The sequence below is a fragment of the Lytechinus variegatus genome, chromosome 5 (genome assembly GCF_018143015.1).
Source record: "Lytechinus variegatus isolate NC3 chromosome 5, Lvar_3.0, whole genome shotgun sequence".
NCBI lineage: Eukaryota > Metazoa > Echinodermata > Echinoidea > Temnopleuroida > Toxopneustidae > Lytechinus > Lytechinus variegatus.
In genome coordinates, this window is record NC_054744.1 from 18,349,054 (window position 1) to 18,367,312 (window position 18,259).

The window sequence follows — 18,259 nt, forward strand, 5'->3', positions numbered from 1 at the left end:
TCAGTGCATCGCCAGGCCAGTGCAGTTGAGTCGAGACTGTATCATTTTTGGAATTGAATTTCGGTACTGTTTACGACTACGAGGAGAAATTTTTTGAAGCATGGTGAGTTTTTTTCATTCTTCTTAATTATTTTGAGCGGTATTATGTATAAAACAGGATTTATCCTTGTTGTAATGAGCGATTATTTGTCGCTGTCGCTGGCGCTGCGCGCTGAAATGAAACACTCGCATTGCCAATACAGCGCTGCATGTGTCCTCTGGACCGGACCTTGAATATCGTAGCCCGACAGCTTGGGCGTGAGTGGAAGAGAGGTTTAGTACCGTGCGGCTTTCATGATGACGTTGGTTGTGTTCCTGTACTGTCTGTAGCCAATTTGGGGTGTGTCACGTCACTGACTTGACTGAGCTGAGACTAGTGTAGTGAGAGAGTGAGACAGCTGCGCTGAGACCGAAGGTGGGAAGAGTTCCTTTTGCGACGCGACAGCCACCCAAAATTTGAAAATAAATAAATGGAGATCGGTTCAGAATAATTTTTGGCATTATATAATTATCCAATTCCAAGGAACAAGCTCTCTGATCGGATGATCCATGGGAAATGGCCCGGGGGGGCCACTTACATTGACGAGTGGATACCATGCGCGACCAAAAAAACACGTAAAAAGGATGTCCTTTTCACGATAGGGCACGTTACGTACGTAACGTGGAAAGGGTGTCAAAAACACAAATATAATGAAAAAAGGGTATCTATTTCGCTAGGAAAATTACGTGTTTAGGGTCGAATTTGCGGGGATGATAAAACAAAATTAAAATGTTTTATAAAGGATGTCCTTTTTGCCCTAACACTACGTGTTTAGAGTCCTATTTGCGCGAGGTGTAGAAGGTGGGGTCGTTCTAAACCAAATAAGGTAAAGCCGACAACCAAAGGACCCGTAACAATAAAACATTCCTGTACTTGTTTAGGGGTTCATTTCAGGGAATATTTGCCAAGAGTATCGTTTTGTTTCCAATACTTGTTAAGGGTAGGGTTTCACACGCCAATACTTGTTAAGGGGTGCATTTTCAGAATATGGAAATTACGTGTTTAGGGTGCTTTTCGAGACCCCATGGTCGCGCATGGTATCCACTCGTGAATGGAAGTGGCCCCCCCCCCCCCCCCGGGGAAATGGACAATTTTCACAAGGAAAACATGTCTTATCATAATGTCCAAGACTTATTAAGTTATTTTAGCCTAAGACAGCTGACAGTCCTATCACTCCTATGTTGTCAGTCTACGTCCTGTCTCTACCAACCTCGCAATATCTGTGCATCTTCATTTCAGTCTCCACTTGATTGGCGTCAGGACTTCAATCAGAATTTCATTTATCTCTATCTAGTCTATTGCTTTTATTTCATAGACTATAGAGTCTAGTACTTTTTTTATATGTATCAGGATTACATTCATCTTACAAGTTATGTTTCTCACAATTAAAATTTTGCTTATTTTGTCTATTACGTTTTTGCTAAATAAATCAGAATTGCATCTATCCCTCTTCACTTCAGTCTCCCGCTTGCTTTATTTCGTCGGTTCCTAATTTACGAAATAAATCTGAATTGCATGTACTTCTTTTCAGTCCCTATTGCTTTATTTCGTTGTCAGCTACTTCTTATACTAAATAAATTAGGATTATCTCATGTTTCTCACTTTATACTTTATTTTGTCTATCACATTTTTACTGTACCGGTAAATCAAGCAAATTACATCTCCCTCTTAAGTCTCCATTGCTTTATGTTGGTTCCTAATTCCTAATAACAAATCAGAATTGCATGTACTTTTTTTAGTCTCCATTGTTTTATTTCATCAGGTAATTAGAACACTGAAACTGTAGGCCTATAAATCTATAATTATCCCTTGTGATCCAAGCCCCCCTAAAAATAAAATGGCAATTAACCCATGATATTCATCTACCCCTCATTTCCCTCCTCTTCAAAACCAGCTGTCTTTTTAGACAGTTTCCTAGAGATGATAAGTGAATATTTTTGATAATATGAATTATTAAAATCAGTAGAATCTGAGAAATGAATATTCTCGATACTGTAATAAGAATCATGAAAATCAATAAAAATCACATTAGAAATACTATTTAACTGTTTAATAACTCCTCGTGATCTGAGTCCTCTTCCTGTGTTACGACTGTCCAATTTCCCAGAGGAGGGGACTTCGATAACGAGGAGTACCATACTATTACTTGTGATCCAAGTACCCTCCCCTAAAAAACCCAAAACGGCAATTTACCCATTGATATTCATCTACCCCTCATTTCCCTCCTCTTCAAAACCAGCTGTCTTTTTAGACAGTTTCCTAGAGATGATAAGTGAATATTTTTGATAATATGAATTATTAAAATCAGTAGAATCTGAGAAATGAATATTCTCGATACTGTAATAAGAATCATGAAAATCAATAAAAATCACATTAGAAATACTGTTCAACTGTTTAATAACTCCTCGTGATCTGAGTCCTCTTCCTGTGTTACGACTGTCCAATTTCCCAGAGGAGGGGACTTCGATAACGAGGAGTACCATACTATTACTTGTGATCCAAGTACCCTCCCCTAAAAAATCCAAAACGGCAATATACCCATTGATATTCATCCACCCCTCATTTCCCTCCTCTTCAAAACCACTCTACTACTTTTAGACAGTTTCCTTTCCTATAGATGATAAATAAATATTTTTGATAATAAGAATCATTAAAATCAATAAAAATCACATTAAAAACAGTCTAATTACTTCTTGTGATCCAAGTCCCCTTCCTGTGTTGAGAGGGGACTCCTATAACAAGTACATAGCATATTCCTCTCGTTATCCAGTGTGTCCCCTGCTACATGTAGTATGGAAAATTGGCAGTCTCAACACGGGAAGGGGACTCAGATCATGAGGAGTACAGTGTAATTAGACAGTTAAATAGTGTTTTAGTCACTTGATATTCATTTCCCTAATATTCTTATGTCCAAGTGTGCCAAAAATCTCAAAAAAATTTGAGAGAAAATTATAATTTTCTTGGAAGTTTGACAAAACTTGTGTTGGAACTTGGACTGAGTCATTTTCACTTCTCATATTGAACAAATATTTGTGATCCATGTCTGCGCACCAACCACAAAACTACTTTTTACGAGGGCTGTTTTTAGATTTCCCCCTGAAAATAGCCACTGTTAATATATTTTGCGGTGGTTAGTTTGGAGCTCATGGGGGCTCCTTTTTTTAAGGTTGTATCTCTGTTCCATGATTTTAACCTACTTAAATTTTAGGCAAAGTCAAACATATGATAATAGTCTGCATGTAGATCATTCCAGGGATCATTGCAGACATATAGGCCCGATTTCACAAAGGTGGTTTTAAGAAACCATCGGTTTAACCTAGCCAGGAGACTCCTAGAGATTAAAGTCATTCCACTGACATGCTTAATCTCCACGGAGCCAGGAACGGCATGCCATTGCACTACATGCATCGTCATTTTTCCCACGATTAAAGTGTTCCTCAAAATCACAACTTGAGCCCAAACTTATGTAAACGAGCTACAATATCCTTTTGGCCCGAATATTTCTCATTTAAAAAAATTACATGTTTAATGAAAAAAATAAAGAGGATCATTTACTCACAGATGTTATTGTTGCCATCTTGTCTTCTTTGTTATTGCAGCCTAGCTACAAGACGCGTATAGAGGGCGACAAAATCATGAGCGATGCTAGATGAAAAATGCGTGCATTTGGCGATAAATATCATGAATCTCACCATGATACTAAAATATCCCGCACGCTAGACCAGGTGAAGCGGGATTTAGTGTCAAACTATTCATTTGCCTGATTTATTTGATTTCCATTTTTCTTTGTTTTATTCATAATGCAGAGTGTTGGAGAGCTACTAAAGGGCCTTCCGTGCCACGATGAGAACAACTTTACCAAATACCACAGCGAGCCAAACAGAAGTACTGTAAGTATCATGACATCTGTCTAGTATCAAATGGGTTAGAAGCACAATTTTATTAACATGTCCTGTTTGCAGATCTTCACACAAGAATTTCAAATTGTCATTTTTTTTCTGAGAGAGTGCTTGAAATTTGATTTCACATTTATTTCATTTAAGCATTTCATGAAAAAAAATGACACTGTCACAATGCCATTTTACAATTACAAGAAAGTTTTCAAATGGGACATTTGGTGCTATTAAAGACAAAACTATTTTCTGATGATACAGTATAATTGCATTACTAGTAATATGATTTGCACAGATGCTTTAAAATCATAATTATATGGCTGACATATACATGTACTAATTTTCCAAAAAAAAATTCTTTTGCTCATACAGCCAAGCAAGAAGCCTAATGTGTACTTACCAACCAAAGATTACCCTTCAGAACAAGGTTTGTATATTTCTTGGTGATTTAATGATTATTAAAGGAGGATGAAACTATGAAAGATTAAACCTGGGGGAAATTAGTTTAATGAAAAAAAAAAGAGAGTGTGTCGATTTCTTTTAAACGTTCTATTATGCAGTAGCCAGTAGATCTTCATTATGTTTTCTGTTAAAGCATGTCACTCTAGTCTACATATAGACAAGCAAATGAAATCTTGAAAACTGTACAAGTATTCTTGTAAACGTAGGCATTTAGAATCTTAGAAGGCTCCCCTCCCCCCCCCCCCCCCACCATACATGTACATACACTTACTTTTATAGATATGGCTAATACCTGATTGAGAAAGCTTGATTATAATTTGTTTAATGTTTTATTTTGTATGTTATTCAGTTATCACAACAGAAAAGACAAACATCCTTCTAAGGTATCTACATCAGCAGTGGGATAAGAAGGTAATCTATCTATTCATTAAAGACATTTTAAGACATTTTGGGCAATTTCATAAAGTAAAAATTATGGTAGCTTTGCCATAATGGTTACCGGTAGTTACCATAATCCTAAAGTCTTAAAGAAAAAAAAAGTTAATTTGAGAAATGTAAATAAAATTTGCATAATTCATAGTCTTTAAGGCAGGACCCTTGGCAGTAAATAAGTTGAGTCGTAAAAACAGTCAAAGTTGAAAAATAAATGGTATTCAAGATGTTTGAGAACTTGTCCACATATGAAGCAGCATTCAAGATTGACTCTGATACTTGCTGGTAAAATTGTATATTATATAAATGGACAAACAAAATTTGTACTGTATTGTAAAGCATTCTACATGTACTTTGATTTTGATTACTTCATATTTTTAAACTATATTTTTGTATTTCTTTTCTCTTAGAATGTTCATAAAAAGCGAGATCAAGGTAACGCTAACCTAGACACAGAATCACCTCCAGCTCGAAAGATGCCCAGGCTACAACACAATAGCAGCAGAGACAACGCAGGACACTAAACGGCTGTCTCCCATGCAAAGTCCCGATATATGTCACTATTACCATGTCACAAACTCTGTCGCCATTTTGCATGCAAAAAAAACAATCGAGACGATGAGGCTGGAACATTCCTGAGCATGTGACCCCCTTGATTGATGCAGCTGTCTTCGAGTAATGTTTTCATGGCCAGTGTGAACATGCTCGAGAAGTCGTATAGGAATGAAACAGCAGGTGGTGTTGTGTTCTTTGTGTTGATCAAGGACATTTTGAGAGGATTCACACTTGCCTTTCCCTTGCTTCCAGAAACAAAGTGCACAAATTGACTGGGGGTCGTTCTGAGCATGGGGGAGGAAATGCCTGAAAAAATCGATCCCGCAAATATATTTTCTTTATTTGTATGCCTTGCTATTAAATGTATATGTATATAATACTCTATTATTATTATAAATGATAATGTATTGTTTTTCATGCCCACATGTAAAAGGGCTTTTTAAGACAATGGGCTTTTGACCGCAAAATGCATAGTAGACTGGGCATTGTCTTTTTAATCCTTTTTTTTTTGTTGGCTTACATTTTTGTCAAATAAATATGAATGTACATGTATAGATGAGTAGTTTTGTAGGCCTTGTATGAATTGAGTAGCCTACTTCTCTAAAAATGTCAGAGGTTATTGCAAGAATCTGCTAATCTATTTCCTTAAAGTCCAAGATATTTCACTCCTGGAAGTGGAAGATTCTACATAATGCAGTTTGTTTAAATACTGCTACATAAAAAAAAGGTTGAAGAACTTATTTCTTGTTCATTTAACATGCAATACATGCAACTGTTGACCCTTTCCTATGCTCAATTGTAAATGAGATAACCAACATTTTCCTTGCTTTGTGAGTACATTTTCCTGATCCCTGATCAGGAAACCCTGATCAAACTTTTGAAAATATTGAATTTTTCATCCAGATGGATGTTAATAATTATGATTTTTAAATCAAATATCAATTCAGCTGTAGCAGATGGGATTAAGAACCCAACTTTAGGTCACAAACCTGTGCATAAAATTATTTGTTAGTTAAAAGAAAGCTTTGTGAAACAGACACCAGCTGTTCTTCAATTTGCTCTGAAAACTCCAATTATATATAGTAGATTAGGGTATCTGAATTCTGTACAGAATTGTCACAAATGTTCTGTTAAGAACAAAATATAAACATGTCATTAGCTTGGTTCAAATAAAAAAAGAAAAGAAGAAAAAAAACAGGTGAATAATTTCATGGAACCCCAAAATAACAAGTATTATTCATTCTATTATGATTCTGTTTCATTATTTCATCATACATGTAGTGATGTATGAAGTTTTAGTTTATTTTCGCACATTTTTTAATGATTTATCCCCTTTATTCTCCATGTATCTTCTTGAAAGTTGAATCTTGGTCTGAAGCAAAAATTACTTTAAAGGTAATTCAGTAATCAGTAATATTATCTACCATGACAACATTGGGCCAGCCAATTAACTCAGATTCTATTGCTGATACCTTTAGGACAAAGTTACTATTTATGCTAAGTTTTATGCAGCGGCCTCGGCAAGGCGATCCTACATTTATACATGCATGTAGTGAGTACATCGTTGAGGACCAAATATTCTTTTTCAAGAAAAATGATAAACAACTTTGATTGCTGATGTAAATTTTTGCTCTCAGAACCTCCGCAATTTTAATGCAGATTGGAATGTATCCATCTGTGTTCCATTTATTGATTCTCAAGGCTGCATTGGAAATAAAGTTTGTTTGGGATTATTTTAGCGACAAGAGCTATATTTCTCTCATTTTTACATTGTTAGTCAAACCCACATGTATGCATGTTCATGTAATTCAAAATGTGCCCAAGTACTTTAAAGAAGGAACAAAATCTCACATTTCATCATATGAATGTTTTTTTCACCCAGAAAGTAGTGTCTGTGTTCTGATATCCAGTACATAAGACTTGGATGGGATTGATAGGTTGACTGTAATTTCTGATCACTCAAATTATCAAATCCAAGTTTCCTTCTTGTCCATCAATCCCACAAACTTCTCCTTTCTAATTCATACAAAAACGTGTAGTGTATCTTTGCCTACTAATAGTTATTGTAATCCTAAATAAGTATTCAGCCTAGTACATGTATGCTTTCCTGATTACTTGAACATAATTTGTTTCAGGTTTGAAATGAGTCCTCGATATGTGGGATTATATATGATTTTTAACATGTTAACTACTTTGCTATAAAGTTTTATTGCGTTCTTAACTTTTATCTGTATGGGGCTAAAATAATTTTAGCTCTAAACTAAGGAAAGTTACAATGTATGTTTGTATCATTGTTTTGTTTTTGCAAGTTGTGCTACTGCTAACTGAGACTTCCAGGCAGCTTGATTTGCAGGATTGACAAGTCAAGGAAATCGAAAAATGTTTTCATGTACATGTATCATTTGTAATTGTATACGTGTATGTTCCAGTCATGCCGGACTCTACGTACATATCAAGCGACCTTTTGGCATTATAGAGCAAGTGGGGAGGGGCAGGGGTCAGAAGCAATAGGCTAGTTAAGTTAAAAAGATCAGGGGTAAACTTTTGATCAGGTGCCTATTCCAGGAAATTTTGCATTTTAATGACTCAAAGATCAAGTATAAATTGTGCGCATTCGAATGTTTGAATATTAAATTGCGCTTGATATTTGCAGTGGCGTTCGATTGCAATCTTTTCTGCATCAGGGACCCATTGCATAAAACTTTTGCCATGAAAAACTCTGACAAATAAACTAAAACTCTGGCAAACAAAATTATGCCATTTGAAATTACACATCAAAAAACTCTGGCATAAAAAATGCCAGAGTTTTTAATGGCAAAAGTTCTTTTGCAAGGGCCCCAGGTCCTAGATTTTTTCCCCTGCAAAATTAATGTACATGTAATTCAAATTTGGAAGGAGGTGTTTTATTTTTATCCATGCAACTTTTAAGTAATAATTTAAATTGGGGTGTTCATCCAGTGAGTTGGTATAATGTGTGCACCAATAAGGGAAGAGTTTGGCTGTAGTATACTTAGTGAAAACTCACTATATGTACATTTATTTGTACATGTATTGAGTATGAATCTTGCTAGACTGTACATCTTTAAAGGTTGCACTTTTGAAATGGCTGTATGAAAAGCTCTTAGACTCAACTTTATAAAACATTCTGACAACAAAGTTATGAAATAATTCGTGTTCGGGTAAACATTGCTCACTTTTGTAATGGGTATGGAAATTAGGATACACATGAATGGATCTTCCTATTTGTGAGATGATATTCTTTTGGAGGTTATAAAATTGAGGATGATATGAAATATTTATGCATTGAAATGCATTTAAATGGCAGTTGTGCCAAATGTATGAATTTATATCAAACTTAAATATTTGTTGATTTCCCTGTCTATGTATCCACGCTGGTTTCTTGTCCTATTACTGCATGTAAGATACTGCATGAGCACCAAAAACATCAATTTTGTAAAAGTAGTTTTCCTCTGTCATAAATATATTTCCATGCATCTACAATACACATAACCATAGTCTGATATTGATTCCATATGTAAGATTTTAAAGGGGTAGAGAAGGGAAAAAAGTCAATTTGATTTTTAAACATCCTAGATCACGCTTTGTATTCATTCTCCTCATTCACATACAATTCATTGATGTAGCTCTTGATATACTTTTACAAAATGGTACACATAATAGCTGGAAACAAAATTCTGATGGTTAAAAACCATCATTTATTTTATGTTAATAATCAATAAAAAATATTCTGCATTTATATTATGAATGATTATTTGTTAATGCTTATTTTTCTTTCTGTTTTCCTTATTCTTTAAAGATTGATTTTATCTTTCATGATTCGGACCTGCAAATTTGTTATAGTACCTACCCAATTGTATCGACATCCATAGACCAATCTCAACCCACAGGGTTTCTTTCAAACTTGCTGCAATGTTAGTTTTTATGCTTATGGTTTCAACTATTTCATGTCTTTCTTATATATTAGTATTTTATTTTCTTCCTCTTTTTCTCCCATTTTCTACAAAAATCAATTATGAGTAGGATTATATATGTATGTTATAATCATTTAAAATTTGATATTCTTAAGGTTTTAAATGAGAGCCCCTACCTTTAAAAATGTGGAAAGTGAAACAACCGGAAACGTACTTTACGTGCAAAGGAAGTGAAAGGGTGGGGTGAAAGGGAGAGGGGATAGAGAAAAAGAAGAGGGGGTAGAACGAGAGAAAGAATTGGATGTTGAGAGATGAGTGTGATGGCGGCTATTATTAGTATCTGCAGCACTGACAATACACCTATTTGAGTTAATTTCCCAATCAAATTATACAGGTTTATATTGGCTTATAAAGATCTATCATTTTGTATAGGTCTAATGAAGTTGCAAACAAATGAAAAAATTGATATATGTGTGGATTTATGAATTGATTTATTGAATGAATGAATGAATGAATGAATGATGAATGGATGGATGGGTGGGTGGATGGATGGATGGATGAATTAATTAATCAGTTGATTAATGACTGCATGAATAGATGGATGGATAAATAAATTAACAAAAGAATGAGTGTAAAATGGACTGATTACTTAATTAAGCAATCAATAAATAACTCAAAAATGGATTATGAATAACCGCCTTCTCTCATTTTTTCTTCCATTTCCTTGTTTATTTTCCATGCTATTCTTTCGATTAATATGTCACTCCTTTTTTCTTTCCTTCAGTTATTCAGAATAACTGAAGGAATTGGGTCTTTCAGTTATTCAGAATAAGTGAATGACGGAAAGAAGAAAGGAGTGACATATTAATCGAATGAATAGAAAATAAACAAGGAAATTAGAAAAGTCGGAAGGAAGGGATGCAGAAGTAAAGAACGGAGGACACACGTCCTTAATTCAAATGAAAGAAAATCACATTAAACTGAATATGAACGATTATAACAGTAATACAGAAAAGAGAAACAAAATAAGGCCTAATTCCGATCATGGACCTATCCGATCGAGGCCTGTCGTCACAAATCACCACCGAGACACAAGATATGCATCCAAACCCGGCATCATACACGTGATCTTACTTATAACACCTCATGTATGACCATAACATTAATTACTCTATTATCTATGCTAATGAGACTCAACTCTGGATAACCGATAATTTTCACGATTATATGTTGATATAACACCCAACAGGTGGTCGAGAACTCAAAGTATATAGAGACTTGTCTGAATTGCAATACCTCAAAATGAGGAAAATAATCCAGGCATAATTGCTTTGCGACATACCCGGCGACAGACTCAAACGTACAGATGTGTATGGTGCGGTATATATGTTCTTCTGATTTGGTACATTGCAAAGCATGAGAACAATTTATTTATTTATAGCTTAGCAAAGCATGAGAACAATTGATTTATTTCATAGCTTATCTTGGTAGAAAAACTGAAGCAAGATGTCGGATATATATAGCTGAATCAAAGTTTCAACAAAACGTGATAGCATTGGTGTGAAAAGAAAACCTAAAAAGAGAATAGGATAATGGCTACGGACAATGCCCCCGACAATGCCCTAGTTATTGGCGACATCACGACAACGATTTCGACATCCCCCTCGCTCTTGCATCCAGCAGAAGGTCAAAACTTCAACTCCACGACCCCCGATGTCGATCTCCCTTTCATCGAGCTCTTCGACATCTACTTCTTTCTACCAATCGCCGTAATCGGAATACCATGCAACGTAATTGTTATCTGGTTCATTGCCTTCGTTCCTTCCCTACGGACCGTCATCAACCAACTCAAAGCCAATCTTGCCCTGGCCGACGTCATCTACCTCACCGTCAACCCACTCGTCAACGCTCTGGTGGTCAATGAACTCAGCTGGTGGCAATGCCAGATTATCAGTTACATGCAGTATGTGAGTATTGGTAGTAAAAACTTAGTAAATATATATTACTCATTCTTGTCCCACTTTATGAGCCTAAAATTTCAAGTTTCACAGGCTTTTCTGTGAAAAAGAAAAGGCGTTAGGTTGAGTTCTTATATTTTCCCCAAATTTACGAGGAGCCTGTATAATATGATGCTCCTAAAAACACACACAAAGGAATCCTATTTTCCGGAGGTTATAGCAAGTATAGTGACCCTTTAATTTCGAAATTTGATAAAATAAAATATTCATGTTTCTCTCTCTGTTTTAACATAATTTTGAGTATCATGACATTGTGGCTCTCCTCTGTAGGGGAAGGCGGGGTAAGTTGTGACACTTATGCTTTTTGCATGTAAGAATTCATATGATTAATTATCTTGGAGAAATAAGTACCTCGCCTTAAAATTCAATTCTTTTGAAATATTTTTCACCTATGTATATCTTTACCCCACACTGAAAGTCATTGTCACCTTTGAAAAATAAGCCAAATGGCTCAACTTGCCCCATGTCAGGGATTGAGCCACCTTCTGGGGTAAGTTGAGCCACAAAAACTGTGGACAAAGTGTATGGGGGAAGAACCAGCATGTCAAATTTTTATTTAAAGTCTTTTCACTTGCTATTCTCTATAAATACTAACATCCTTTAAAAGGAAAAGAACAGTCATGTAAATTTGCTCCTTTCTGCCTGCATATCTGGCTCATTAAGTTTTTTTTATATGCATTACCATGTTGGCTGGCTCAACTTACCCCAGTCCGAACTTAATGCGAAAATTTCGCATCCACACAACTTATCCATCATTTAAAAGACTGTGACGAGAATGAAGATCCATACCTGGGGCCCGTTGCAGAAAGAGTTGCGTTTAAACGCAAACCAAAAAAAATCAATATCGCAAGTTCCAAATGCGCGCTGTTGATTGGTGGAAAATCAAGTTGCACATGATTTTTTAGAGTTGCGATTGATTGCAACTCTTTCTGCAACGGACCAAATGTTGTTCTTATTATATTTAAAGACGCGTGTGTGTGTAAAAAGCACTTATCTATTTCACACCTTTTTTTTCTATACTTTTTTCGACTGAATTTTGTATTTTTCCCTCTAAAAAGTACTTTTTGTTTTACAGTTGAAAATAATAAGGTGGAGTTACGGGTTATGCAATGGGTCATCAATATACACCACCACGATGTCTGATTCATTCATTATTGGCCTGGGGCTGGAGGCTCAACTCGCCCCTATGCTCAACTTACCCCGCCTTCCCCTACTCTTAATATCTGTCTTACTGCTTCACTTTGTGTTGATTTTAGTCGGGATAGTGGATATTTCAATATAAAGCCTCGTATTTTGCTCAGTTTTTAGAGTGTAGAGAGTATAGGGCCGCGGAACGGTTTTGAAAGTGGGGGAGGGCTGAGCCGAAAGTTGGGGGGGGGGGGGGGGGGGGGCTGACCAGGAAAAAAATAATCAGATGGTAATTTTTATGTGTTTGAACACGGTTTTGGAAAATAAAATTGGGGAGGGGCTTCAGCCCCCCCCCCCCCCCCGCTTCCATGGCCCCTGGATAGGAGTAACGTTCGTGCCAAAAGAGATGCATCAAGTTTATTGAATGGGGAAATTACAAAGAACAAAAGTGGTCGCCGATCATGAATAAATAGCTGCTCTTTAAAAGTAAGCATAGTTCTGACGAAAAAATCGTATCGCAAGTATGAATTTTTGTTTATATCAATAAGGAAAAATAGCTTGGACTTGAAAACGACATTCAAAAATTTTAGATACGATGCAATAATAAGAGAAGATTATATGACTATTATGAGAAACGGGGCTGTTATAAAGGAGACATTGACTGAGCAGCTCGAGGTGAAAAGGATGGTAATAATGCAACTATATTGCGCCTCATATACTCTGCAGAAACTGAGAAAGGGGCACATAATATGCAAAGGGCAATTCTAACCCAACATTAAAACGATAAAATGATGAGTGGGAGGCATTATCGATGTGCATTTGCATACCATGATGTTGTGCATATAACGTTTTTGTGAAAATAAACGGAAATTAAAGATTGCATAACTATCCCCAAAATAAACTTACCCTAAACACGTTTGGCTGGTCTTAAAAAAAAAGCTTTAGAAAAAACATACCCTAAATACGTTTGACCCTGCGATTGACCATTGACAAGTCTTTCAAAACTACCCTTTTTTTTGAAAATCGGTGTTTTATACCACGCGCGGCCCGCGTCCAAAACTGAAAAAATACCCCTTTAAACGTGTTTTTTAGTCATGCTTGTGTACAGCAATATATTTGACTGCCCCCCCGGGGGGGGGGGCTATACCCTATTCAGAGATGCCTGCCCCTATAATTTTTCAGGTAGTGAAAAGGGGGAAAGAAAAGGGATCATGGAATATGGAAATTTAGTGTTTGTTTAAATGTCGTCTCACCCCGCCCCCTCCGTCAAAATACCCTGGCGCCGCGGCATCCGCCCCTCATCATATTTTATTATATGGCCTATATCTGTTATAGACCTCCCCTATTCATGGCACTTAGCCAAATAAATTAATATCAATAGTGATGATTACAGGTTACAACGAAACCATGAATTTTTCGGGCTCAATGCTGATTTCGTATGCCTATCACCTATACAAACGAGTTGGTTAAAACTGACCCACTCCAGTGATGCAATCGAGTTCTCGGTAAAGCTCATTATCTATAAATTTGGAACGAAAGAGGATTAAAACGATACATACAACTCAAGGTGACCTGGTATCAACTTGGAGAGTAGAAAATGTATAAACTCATTTTTTTCTTCAATATGGGACTGTCTGAATTTCATAATATATAGACAGTGCCAGAATATTATAAAGACAGTTTGGCGTCCAGGCTAAACATTAAAGGGATGCTCCGGGCTGAGAATATCTATATCTAGATGAAATGAATAGAGCAAGAATTTCAGCAAAATGGCTGACAGATAATTAGTTATTGAATTTTAATGTTTAGCATTATTTTGTGAAAACAGTTATATATGCACGCCGTCATGAATATTCATTAGGTGGGCTGATGATGTCACATCCCCACAGTCCTTTTTCTTATGTTATCACATGAATAATAATTGTTTCAATTCTAATATATGTAAATGATGTGTCTCCATTATGACGAAATAAGTTGCAGCAATATGCACTTAATCAGTTGTCCATCCAATTGTTTTAGTTCTAATTGGTGGATTTTTTTCATAAATCTAATTTCATATAATAAAATACAAAAAACAAGTGGGGATATGACATCATCAGCCCAACTAATGAATATTCATGCAGACATGCCTAGAACTGTTTCACCAGAAAAATACAAATCTTTAAAATTCAATAACTTTATTCGTTATCCGATTGTGAAAAAAAATCAGCATTTTGCTCTGTGAATTTTACTCTATTTATAAAAAATAGGAACATCTTCAGCCTGGAGCATCCCTTTAAATTTGAGGCTTCCTCTCTCTCATTATCATCGTCCTTCTTTCTATTTCCATAATACTCCTTTCTATTTTCCATCTTACAATCGTTAGATTGCCCAACAAGCGACCTGCTGTCTGCTTCTTGTGATGACGATAATAAGGTACGACGCCACGATACACCCACTGACGTCAGAGGCAAGGTGTACAGGGGCAAGGAGGATCGTTGCAATCGTAGTGGCCTGGACGGGTAATATATTTATATATAAATATATATATACATTTTTTAAAATCTCTGTTTAGGGTAGTGGGCTCATCAATTTTTTTCAGCTGGTTATTTTAAGGGAAACTATCAAAATTTGCCTGTAAGTCCATCCTCGATCACCAGACTCTTTTATTCTTTCTTCTCTTTGACGATGAGATCACAAAATATAGAACAGATAGTACTAAACAATAAATAGAGTCAGTGGAAAACAGTCGACGATTAGGTTTTCGATTTTGCTTAGGGGAGGGAGAGCTAGTATATGTTGCTTTAACAGCAATACAATTCATCAAATGTTGGCCCTTTTTTGTTAGTATATTCCGTAGTTAATTTTAAATGGAGCAAACCGAGCAATATTTGAAAAACAACTTAAGCTTTCAAGTTATCTATCCATTTCTTAGCAAGCATGGGAGAATCCAAATTGCATGTTTAAGTGATACACGGCTAGGAATCATGGCCGTCGGATTTATGGGAAGCAGGGGTGCTGGGGTGTACAGTATTACCTATAGGAAGCATCCCCTGGAAATCCGCTAGGCATGCTAAATAGCATGCCTAAATTACCTTAATTTTGTAGTTAAATCCCTTTCTGTTTTGCTTTTTATTTTTTTCCTGGACCAAATCATCTTCATTTCGTAGCACCTTTTTTTGAGGAGGGGGGGCTTGTCAAATTTAAACTAACAAAATCTGTTTAAACAAATCTTCCCCAGGGCATCTCAAGGTCTACTACCACATTCTAACGATGATGACCTGAGAACATATAGAGAAACGAGTGCGTCCACACATATGCTTTATTGTTTTGTACCTCAGAAAGTTCATAGACACGCATATTCACGTTGGCATGTTCAACCTGAAAGCTGTGGCCGACTAACATTTTGAAAATAATTAAGAGGCAGATATCGCGATCGTAAGATGGGATGGTACTATGTAACAGAACCTTGATAAAATTGCATAGAATGCCGAATTTATGTTCTGTTAACCCCATTTTCTTTTTCCAAACTCTTCTTTTGTATGATAGTGTCGATCGTACTGATGATACCCAGCGTATTCTTCACCGAATGTGATGAGAGTGTCTCGGTTGGCCACATCATCACCTACAGCTATGTCACGATGGTCATCTTCGTCATTCCAATGTTTGTCCATGCCTATTGCCACGTCCGCATTCTACGGGACTTCTCCCGCAGCGACCGGGAGCGCAAGAAAAGCGAAGGCAGCATCCGACGAGCAAATCGGCAAGGCCCTGGCCAGCGACATCGCGACAAACGATCCCTGACACGACAGGTTGTCGTCATCGTGCTCGTCTTCTTCGTCTGCCGCGCTCCGCTCGAGGTCTTTCTCCTCTGGAAGGTCAACATGATGTACAGACTCGGGGAAGCGTTCGTCCTCGGGCGGACTGCGTCAATCGTGCATCTCGCGTGCAAAACTTTGGCGTACTTCACGGGCGTCATCAATCCATTCTTGTACGCCTTCTGCAGTCCGAGTTTTAAGTCGGTCTTCCGGGAGATGCTTCCTAAAACGTGGAGAAGGGACAGCGCTGATTCCTCAACGCACATCCTACCAAGGCGTGAGAGCAGGAACCGCAGGAATTCATATACCAACGAAGAAGATTCACGAAGGCAGAGCCAGTACGAGAATGAACGTTGAGATGCCCCTTTTCTGCTCAACATTTGGTTGACAGCTATATCGTTACATTTGAAAGAATAAATAAAGGCAAAAACGATCTAAAGTGAGGATGATGCTGGATGAGGAGAAAGAAAAGACAAAAACCAGAAGAAAGTGAAACTTAGAAACTGAACAAAAAAGAAAGGTTAATATAAAAGAAGGGGGAATTGAGAGAATGAGAGGGAGAGGGAAGGGGAAGAAATCAAAGAAATGAAGACAGAATAACCAAGACGATGTAGACGAGCTTTGAGATTTTCATTAGTCACTATATTTCATTTGTGTAATACTACCTCAGTTATATATTGGTTTTGTTTTAGATTTACATTTATATGTTGATGACTGAAGCTCATATTCTGCAGCCCAACTCCCATCTTTTTATTGTAAATAGAATTGCAAGAAGGCCTACCTGTATATTTCCAGGATTTTAGAAACAATGCGTCTTTGATTTGGAGTCTCAAATGAAGCCCTATTGCAACAGAGTTCATGAGTAAATGGATTGTATCAAAATGATCCTGAAAAATCAGAGCCTCATAGCCCTCATTCATATTGTCTTGAAATTGAAAATTGATTGGATAACACAAGTTTATTTTTCTTACATTCGATTCTCATTCATAAATTGTAATGGAAACAAGATATTGATGGAATATGAAATAAAACCTTATTTAAAACGTTGACTTCTCTGTTGGTTTCAATCAATAAACTGTTAAATACTCCTAACATTTCACAAAATCTCAACTTGTGCTTCTTTTGGATTAACTGCATAAAGTAATCGTTTGAACACGGTGGGAGGGATATCAGTTGGCATCCGTCTTCTTCCCCCATCCCTCCCCCCCCCCCTCCTCTCTCTCTCACACACACATGCAAACTTTTTCTCTCCCATCTCTCCACCTAATCTTTATCCCGTTATCTCCCCCCCCCCTCTCTCTCTCAGGCCTATACATAATAAACTCTTCATTCAACATCTCTTTATTTCTCAAATGCTTTCACATTCCTTCATCTATCCCTCTAAGCTCTATCCCTGCAGATCTTGGAGTTCTTGCAAAAACAAAGTTGCACTTAGTAAACAAATTTTCGGCATTACTCCTATGTGTTTAAGAGCGCATGCTTGATCTGTAATGGAAAAATCATAGGTCGGAAAAAAAAAAAAAAATTGTTTACAAATTATAATTTCTCCTATTAAAGCCTCTTTATTTACATCTATTGTCCACGGCCGACTGCATTTGCATAATGAGTCAGAGAGATGAGGATCAAGGGTATTTGAATTCCAGTTCATCATGGCTTGGCAGTGAACCAGAATAGCCTGGTGGTTAAGTCGCTGTCCGGCAAGCAGTAGTTGAAAGGTTTGAATCCCACTGGTTCCAATTTTTTCTGCCTTTGATTTTCATTAAAGATTGAGCATGCCATCTTAAATACATAGAAGTAATGCCAACAAATTTGTTTACAAATTATAATTTCTCCTATTAAAGCCTCTTTATTTACTTACCGGTTTAAAGCCTCTTTATTTACTTACCGGTAAGTTGCAATTAAATGCAACTTACTTTTCAACCAGGAGCAATTTTTTGGGATCTTATGTTTATATTTTTTAACT

The 18,259-nt window shown here is 36.6% G+C and overlaps 2 protein-coding genes across 3 annotated transcripts; both read left to right on the forward strand.

Moving 5' to 3' along the window:
• Positions 1 to 15: 15 nt before the first annotated feature.
• Positions 16 to 7,936, forward strand: LOC121415629 (DET1- and DDB1-associated protein 1-like). 2 transcript variants are annotated; one of them, XM_041608916.1, is made up of 5 exons: positions 16 to 103; positions 3,886 to 3,969; positions 4,345 to 4,399; positions 4,784 to 4,845; positions 5,277 to 7,936. In XM_041608916.1, exons 1-5 carry the CDS (start codon positions 101 to 103, stop codon positions 5,388 to 5,390), a joined length of 318 nt encoding a protein of 105 aa, XP_041464850.1. In that variant the 5' UTR covers positions 16 to 100; the 3' UTR covers positions 5,391 to 7,936. The 2 variants fall into 2 exon arrangements, with proteins under 2 accessions (XP_041464850.1, XP_041464849.1); XM_041608915.1 differs by lacking the exon at positions 16 to 103 and having other exon boundaries at positions 3,880 to 3,969.
• Positions 7,937 to 10,916: 2,980 nt separating this feature from the next.
• On the forward strand, positions 10,917 to 17,463 carry LOC121414793 (somatostatin receptor type 5-like). The gene is made up of 3 exons (XM_041607849.1): positions 10,917 to 11,320; positions 14,865 to 15,000; positions 16,028 to 17,463. The coding sequence occupies exons 1-3, from the start codon at positions 10,946 to 10,948 to the stop codon at positions 16,651 to 16,653; spliced, it is 1,137 nt and encodes a 378-aa protein (XP_041463783.1). The 5' UTR covers positions 10,917 to 10,945; the 3' UTR covers positions 16,654 to 17,463.
• The last annotated feature ends 796 nt before the right edge of the window (positions 17,464 to 18,259 follow it).